Raw genomic sequence first — 8,556 nt, 5'->3', positions numbered from 1 at the left:
CATGAAACGCCTGCAAAGAACTGAGCTCAGATCTACTATATATAAACAGGGATAAAAATAGCACCCACTAGCCCTGATGATGTTACCTAGTTGGGTCATGAAACGTCTGCAAGAAAACAACCCAGCTCGTAGAGCACCAGAGGCCCAGAAGTTCCTCTGAAACTGAAATTCTTCTCCTCTGCTTGTGTTTTGCATTTGGAAGGGATTTCTTTCCAGGTGGGGAGGGGGAGTAGAACTCCTTAGCCTCAGAGCGTGTTAATAATAATAATAATAATAATAATAATAATAATAATAATAATAATAATAATATAGGAAATACTCTAAATGCTCTGAGGGTCATTTCGAAAAACCTTTTCTTAGTGAGCTCCTAGAAGCCAAGAGGAACATAGGTGCCAAATTTCAAGTTTGTAGGTTTTTACGGTTCTGGAGATTTTGTGATGATGCATGATTGACATTTCGCTTTAATATAAATAGAGAAGAAGATATCTATATCTATTAGGGGTCTCTGCCATCAGGCACCTCGGCCAACCAACTTCAAATTAAAGAGATGGACTGCATGAGGTGTAGAAAGTCACACACACACAAAATCTGTTGGTCCATTTCATCCGGGGGTGTGTGTGGGGGGGTGTGTGTGTGAATTGAGGCGGGCACCATCGCCCCCTCTGGCCAGGTCACTCTTCACATCTGGGGATGAGCCCAGCCTGCCCTCCTCCTGGGGAGGACGGACCCAGCATGCACTGCCAACGGGGAGGGATGTGCGGAGAAAGGCATCGGCGGCTGGGAGGGGGCAGGGCTGTTGCCTTGTCTCTCCATTGTCCGCCCCAGCCGGTGGGCAGCCGCCCTGGCTGGGCACCGGCAAGGGATACACACTGAGGACTAGAAGCGTGGCCGGTCCGTCTCGCCAGGGGAGGGAGGGGCAGGCGGAATGAATCCCCAGGAGGAACAGCCCGAAGCCGACGGGGCGCCGGCTGCCAGCCAGGAGGATGGTATGACCTGGTGGTACAAATGGCTGTGCAGGCTGGCTGGCATCTTGGGGGCCATCTGTGAGTATTCCCTCCTGGGACACCTCCCCCCCCATCCTCCCCAAAAAAATAATCGCTCGTGTTGGGACTTTGCTTGTGTGTGTTTGCGTGTTTGTGTGTAAAATGACCTGCTTTGCACAACTGAAGGCATTGCACTCCTTCCTAAAGGTTGATTCTCCGTCTTGATGGAAATGCCTTTCTTGCTGGTTGGGCTGTGCTCAAAAGTTGTGTGGACTCTCTCTCTCTCTCTCTGTGTGTGTGTGTGTGTGTGATCTGTTTCTGCAAAACCAGGTGCACGCCTTCCCTTCCTTCCCACCCCCTAAATATTGATTTACCACTTGGTGGAAATCACCTACAGGGCTGTGGCTGGGCACCTTCCCCAGAGTTTTTGCGGAGAAGGGCTTGTGCGTTTATGCGGAGAGTGTGCGTATGATGATCTGCTTTGCACAACCAAATGCAACGCACACAACCCCTTCCCCTCTCTGTCCATTAGTACAATGCAGGTCATAATCCTGGAAAGTCATCCAGCCAGTAAACACCCCGTTGCCCGGATAGCCACACACCGCCAGGGATTATCGGTTCAAAAGATGACGATTTAGCCTATAAATGTCAGCACAGCCCGTTGCTTTCTGTCATTGTTGGTGTTCCCTGGGGAATGCCATTGGAAACACAATTTAGACCCACAACTTACGTCGCTGGACTTTGTTCCCCTTGCCCTGGAAATTGTCCCGTTGTGCAAAATCGACGATTAGGTCATCCTTAGTCAGGGCCAGAGTCCGTGTTTGCAAAGTGGAGCTCCAGACACCCTTGCAAGGTTGCTGTTTAGGCAAACAATCCAATTTTTTTTATCTCTCTTCTAAAATGATGTTTCTCAACTTGGGAGCTCCGTGGACTCCCAGAATTCCCAGAATTCCCCAGCCAGCTGTGGGAATTTCTTGGACCAGAATTCCATCCCTCTTCCATTTGGCTCGTGTTCAAAAATTATATATATATATATCTCCAAATTTCATTTTTATACCCCATACAGGCTTTAATTTTTATTATTTTTTATTTTAAAGGGGGACATTTTTGTTATCAACTCAGCCACTGGCTCAGCCTGTCTTCCATGCAAGGCTCAGACGATGCCTTGAAAAATACTGGAATTAAGTTACTTGGCTGAGCTTACACTCGATGGAACAACGGATGTCTGGTCAGCGGAGAAGATCGTGTTGCAAGGATAATGTAATGTAATCACCAGCTGGGTAGCAGCCCTGCCTGGTTATTCTGCCCTTTAAGGACAACAAAATTGGGGCATTTTGAGCAAGTGGCAGCCTCCAGTGGAGCTGATTTCAGGGGGTTAAGCCAGTCAGATGGGATAAGTACTTCGAGAAGACACCAGCAGGAAATCCCAGGCTTGGAAATTCGGGTGGGAAAAAAAAAACCCATCCAGTGGGAAAAACTGAGTATTTCCTTAACATTATGGGAGCCATGGTGCTTTCTGAGCTGGGTGGTTTCCTTGCAGACGTTTCGAGACCCAAGTAGGGAACATCATCAGTTCTAGAAGGGAGAAGGGCTTTCTGTGTGTTTATACACAGTCACTCTGGGCTTGCTTGTTTTCTGGTAGACGTTTCATTACCCATCTAGGTAACATCATCAGTGCAAGAAGGGTTTTCAGAGAGAGGTAAGAGGAAGAGGAGGAGACTGTGAGGCCCTTGGTGGTTTCTGGATTTGGTGCTTTGCTTGGAAATGACCAAGGATAATCATCAATACACTGATGATGTTACTTAGTTGGGTAATGAAACGTCTGCAAAAAATAATAATAATAATAATCAACAGATTCACTTAACATCCATGTTAATGAACTTAACTGCAGTGATTCACTTTTATGGCAAGAAAAGTGAGGGAAAAAAAGGGCCAAAACTCACAACTGTCTGGCTCAGCAACGGGAATGAGATTTTTCTCGTCCTCAAAACTTCTTCCTTTCTTCTCCTTTCTTTTCATCCAGCATGTGCTTTTTCTGGTCTCTGGATGTGCCTGACCATTTACCCGTTGAACATCGCTGCCGGAGTCTGGATGATGTAAGTATAAAGTCTATTTTCTGCATTATTTGTTTGCAACCGTGGCTGTCAACAGCCTCAAAGCGATGGCGAGGAAGGTGATGGCTATTACGCATTTCCCCGAAAATAAGACCGAGTCTTATATTCATTTTGGCTCCAAAGGACACATTAGTGCTTATTTTCTGGTTAGGTCTTATATTCGGGGAAATACCGGGGTCTAAATGCATCCGTCTGGCTGATAATCTTAACTGGGGCTTATTTTCCGGTTAGGTCTTATTTTGGTGAAAAGACTGTAGATAAAAGAATTGGGGGGAAAATTCAGAACTTGGTTATCCCATCTGCAGCAAGAATATTCAGTCCTTGCAAAAAACGGAAAGACACATCAATTCCTACAATGGGAGAACGGATGGAAAAATCCTGGAATTGGGCCAAGGTGGTAAAATTAGCTATTTTAATTAGGGGGGCGGGAAGAAACGTAACTTTTGGACTTCTGCTCGAAAGAAACACGAGGGAAAGCTTGGTTTTGACTCTCAGGGTTAAACGCTTTGCTGTTACAGAAATGGCCAGCGCTTGCTATTCTTAAGGAAAAAGTTGAGATTTCTAATTTTAATCGTGCGCTTTACAGCACCAGGAAAAAAATAAAAGCTGGAGGCCTGGGCTTTTTAAAATTTTTGTTCTTTCCCCTTTTTTCCCTTGACCGATTTTCCCCATAGTCTTTATTTTCATTTGTATTTTATAGGGAGGGGGGAAAAAACTTTTTTGTTTAAATGAAAATGAAAATTATTAATCAATTGAAAAATTATTACTTTTTTTTAAAAAAAGCTGCTTAGAAAGGGAGGGGTTTTCCTCTCCCAGAAAGATAGATGAGAATTTCCCTGACTGAATTCAGTTTTTTTTTTCTTCCCAAGGTTAAATGCCTTCGTTCTCCTACTATGTGAAGCTCCCTTCTGTTGCCAGTTCATCGAATTTGCAAATGTTGTCTCGGCCAAAGCAGACCAGCTTCGTCCCTGGCAGAAGGCAGTTTTCTATTGTGGGTGAGTGTTATCCTTGTGTTATCCTTGGTCTTAGAGAACAGCCTCACTTTTTAAGGTCTCTGGAGGCTAAACTGTACGATGAATGGTTGCGGGAACGAGGTCTCTCTAGCCTAATGAAGAGAAAGGCCTCATACCAGTCTCCCAATATTTGAGGGGCTGCCCCAAAGAAGAGGAAGGGGTCAAGCTATCCTCCAAAGCCCCTGAGAGGCAGGACAAGAAGCAACGGATGGAAGCTAATCAAGGAGAGAAGCAACCTAGAACGAAGGAGAAATTCCCTGATAGTTAGTAAAATTAACCAATGGAACCGCTTGCCACTAGAAGTTGTGGGTTTTCCATCACTGGAGGTTTTCAAGAAGACATTGGACAGGCATTTGTTGAGAATGGTGCAGGGTCTTGTTTGAGCAAGGGGTTGGACTGGAAGACCTCCAAGGTCCCTTTGTACCTGATGACTTGCAGTTTTGTTGCTTATGGCTTCAGGTTTTGCTTTGCTCACAGCACGATTCATGCAACCAGTCATAACTCTGCTTTTTTTTTTTTCAGAAAGGGCGTAGCATGGGGGGGGGTCACTAAGTCGTAAACCGAAGACTACCTGTTGGGCTGGTTTGGGCTTCAGAATACCTGGTGGGCAAAACCCAGTTTTCTTTGGCCTCTTTCCTGTCTCCGTTGAAACATATTTCCTGGCTAAATCGTGGTTGGCGTTTATCCTCGGTTTGTTCTCTTCTCCTTTTTCCCAGGATGGCTGTGTTCCCGGTTGTTCTAAGCTTGACTCTGACTACCTTGTTCGGCAACGCCATTGCCTTCGCTACGGGCATGCTTTATGGACTCTCTGCGCTGGGTAAAAAGTAAGAGACCTTTGCGGGACAGGAAAACTGACGTTGCTTCGTTGGGGTTGCCAAGACGGGAAGAGACCCGTGAGCTCTTTGGTTGGATGCCGGTCTTTAGGGCAGGGAAAAAGGGTTTGGGCTTTTGAGGAGCAATTAGGAGAAGCTGGCATCTCAGAAAGGAAAGGCCCCCACGGCTCAAGCCTGAGCTACAAATATGAATCCATCCAGATCCGTATAAAAATATTCCCTTCGACCTGCCGGTTAGACTAGATAGTCAAGAAAGCATGAAACGAAAAGGTGCGGCTTTCTTGAGATCTACAGGATCCCCCTGTTCCGGTTAGGATCTGGTTCTGTTTTGCCTGTACCGGCAGTTGTGTGGTGCGGTCTCTCAACACCTCTGTTGTCTTCCCCAGGGGAGACGCCATCGCCTACGCCAGGATGCAACAGATCCAACAAAAGCCAACCGATGGCGATGGGACGACAGAAAATGCGCCGGCGCAACTGGTGTGACCTTTTTTTTATTTTCTTCCATCACACTTTTGGAAGCAGACTTCCGCTCCGTCTCCTTTGGAGCGCTTCCGAAGTTAATTCCGTTTTGAATTTCAGCGCCGCTGTGAATTTTAAGATGCTGCAGTTTTTTAAAAGGATTTAAAACAGGGTTTCACACACACACAGACACACACATACACCGCTTAATATCTCAGGTCAAAGTGGAATCAAAGCACATGCAAAAAAAACCCTCCCAAGCACGGTGAAATTCTCTTTTGGCTGTTTTACAAAGAAGAGGCGGCAGCGTTCCGGTTTGCATCTCAGATTTTGAAGAGCGGGGCAGAAGAAAGACCTTCCTCTTCCTAACATTGCCGCTGCTTTTTAAAAACCCTGCTTCTTTTTCCACTTCACAACCACCATGATGACGCAACACAACAGAGTTGTGGCAGAGGAAGGGCAAAATAATGATTAAGCCAGGCTGCCAGCAGCGGTTTTCTAGAAGGTTGACGTGGTGTCCAACCTGATTTGCAAACAAAAATAATAATAATAAATCCCAAAACGTGGATAGATTTTTTTCGGAGGAGTGAGAATTGCCATTTCGAACGTCCAAAATAAAAGAGCAAAAAAAAATAATAATAATTACCCTGGAGATAAAAATCCAGGCCGTTCTTATTTGCAGCAATTAATCCAACTTTGATTATCGTCGGAAGAGTCTCAGAATCAGGGAAAGGAAGCAATTTTTGAAACCAGAACAGGAAGAAAATGAATTTTTAGCTTCGATTGTTTGGGTTTTTTTCCTGGCCTCTGATGAATGTACTCTTTGCAGCCCAAAATGTCAGGTGACTTTGGTGTCATTTTTCACCTGTTCTTCAAACTTGGGCAAAGCAAAAGGGGATTTGGGGCAATCCTTTCTCTCGAGTTTTTAAGAGAGCTGTGATTTCATATTGTTAGAAATTAGGGAAGTGTGTGTGTGTTGATTGTGAGATGATGCGTTTTGTTACGCGGAGAAATAACTGAAAGATTGTTTTCTTTGCGGTCCTATTTCCCTTTTAGGGGTCTTCCTTATTCGAGGATTTTCAGCGACCGTTCCCCAAATTCGGAATTTCATATCGAAGGCTATTTCCTTCTAGCAGCTTCAAATGCAGAGGGTTTTTTTTTGGTAGCAGCTGTTTAAGGCTGGGCCAATTCACTGCATTGTCAAAATGAAGGAAAAACTCCCAGCAACACCAATTTTCTTAATTTTTAAGGGGGCACCAAAGATAGACCTCGTTTGCCATCTTCTTACACACTCCAAAACACGTTTGGGGAATTGGATTTTGGAAAGTGGATTGGTTTTTTTTGGTGGGGGGGTGGTGGAAATGGGGCTAGCAGTCTCCATTGTGAACACCGAGGATTTGGGGACTGTAAAAAGAAATCCAAGCATTTTTAGGGATTTGGGAAATGTAAAATTCTCGCTTTGTTTTAAAGTTGATGTGATAGCATGATATTTGGGCAAAGAAAAATGCGAACCAGATGAGGCTTTCGTCTTGCCATTAAGACGCGGATGAAAAGGGGTAGAACTTGCAGGCAGCCCTTGACTTATAACCATGGTTGAGAGCCCAACATTTCAGTCGCTGAGAAGCCAGAGCGTCGTTAACTGAGTTCTGCCCTGTTTTATAACAAACCGTGAAGTGAATCACGGGAGTTGTTCAGTTCGTGTCCCGGTTGTTCAGCAAATCTGACTTCTCTACCCGGTTTCATAAATGGGAAACAGATGCTAAGCATCTGGATTCTTGATTACATGACCACGGGGGACGCTGGGTGGGGAAAGAAACAGACCCTAAGTGACTTTTTTCCAGTGGCGTGGTAACTTGAACGGCTGCTAAATGAAAAGTTATAAGTCAAGGACTAGCTGTAAGTGAAGCACAAGTTACGTTGAAGGAAGAGCAGAGTTCTACATTTGCTCAAAAGCGAATTTGACCTTGAAGGGTAATAATAATGTTGGTTTGATTTTGTTTTAAGCTCGGTACAACCAATGGTTGGAACCTCAGCCGAACAGTGCTTATTCCGCTAACCAGAGTTTAACAAACTATGGTTTAGTAGTCCAATGGCAAGATCTGGAGTTGTGGGCAAACAGGCAGCTTCTCTAACCCGATATTGATCAATTCTATCAGCAGCTCAAGTGGTTTTATATTTATTTTTCTTTTCCTTCCGCCAGCTTAAAGGTAAAAAAGTTGGCCACTGGGAAAAAAAACCCGAAATAGATGGAAGAGAGGCTGAGTGCATTTTTCTTAGACAAATGATCTCTTGAACTGACATTTTATAAAACTGACTCTGATGGAATTTCTTTTTGTGTGAATAAAAGTGAATAAAAGAAAAAAAAAAAACGTTCTACCTCTGGTAATAAAAGGTGTGTGGTTTTAATGCTTTTTTAAAAAAAAAATTGCAATTGTGTGTGTGCAAAGAGGTGTTAAAATGTGTTTTTACTGAAAGCTGAGCAATTAAAGCCCCTTCAGAAAGAAAGGAGTAAATCCATGTGAAAAAACACACCATCTTTTGTCACTTTTTCAAGAGATTTCCTCTGATGAGTGCTAACTTCAATTCTATTCCTTCCACTGTATTAAAAAAAAAAACTTCTAAGTTTCTAGTCCTCTTTGTTAAAGGGGAAATTTTTGGGAGGGGAAGGAAAAAATATGGAAATTCTCTGGAATTTTTAATCCAAGGCACTTCTAACACTTCTTCTATTGCTCTTGAATTGGACGAAGCTCATTCAACTGCTCCTCGACTTATGGCCGTCCATAAAGTTACAACAGCATCCAAAGAAGCAACCGGTGACTGGTCCTCGCACTTACAACGGTTGCAAGCATCCCAACACAGTGATGGGATCAAAATTCAAGCAGGTGGTGTGTTCTTTACAACAATTGCAACAATTGTGTGTATGCGTGAGACGATTTTTCAACCTCTCCAGCCCTCCTTCCGACAAGCAAAGTCAGCAGGGAGGAAGCCAGATTCGTTGAACGACTGCATGATTCACTTAATGAGCGCAGTGATTTGCTTAAGAACCACAAACTAAAAAGGGGGGTGGGGGTCGTAAAACCAGGCGTGACTGTTCTGACCCAACCTGGTTCCAAGAGAGCAAACACAAGGAAAAGAAAGAGCCTTGCCAAGTAGT

At 44.3% G+C, this 8,556-nt stretch overlaps 1 protein-coding gene across 1 annotated transcript; it reads left to right on the top strand.

Moving 5' to 3' along the window:
• The first annotated feature begins 743 nt into the window (after nt 1-743).
• CACFD1 (calcium channel flower domain containing 1) lies at nt 744-7,776 on the top strand. Its single transcript, XM_026712222.2, has 5 exons — nt 744-1,043; nt 3,007-3,079; nt 3,967-4,092; nt 4,827-4,934; nt 5,330-7,776. Exons 1-5 carry the CDS (start codon nt 926-928, stop codon nt 5,424-5,426), a joined length of 522 nt encoding a protein of 173 aa, XP_026568007.1. The 5' UTR covers nt 744-925; the 3' UTR covers nt 5,427-7,776.
• The last annotated feature ends 780 nt before the right edge of the window (nt 7,777-8,556 follow it).

This window comes from Pseudonaja textilis, chromosome 17, assembly GCF_049901715.1.
Source record: "Pseudonaja textilis isolate UNSWEBS1 chromosome 17, rPseTex1.2, whole genome shotgun sequence".
In the NCBI taxonomy this organism is placed as follows: Eukaryota; Metazoa; Chordata; class Lepidosauria; order Squamata; family Elapidae; genus Pseudonaja; species Pseudonaja textilis.
This window is presented reverse-complemented; position numbering and strand designations above follow the sequence as displayed.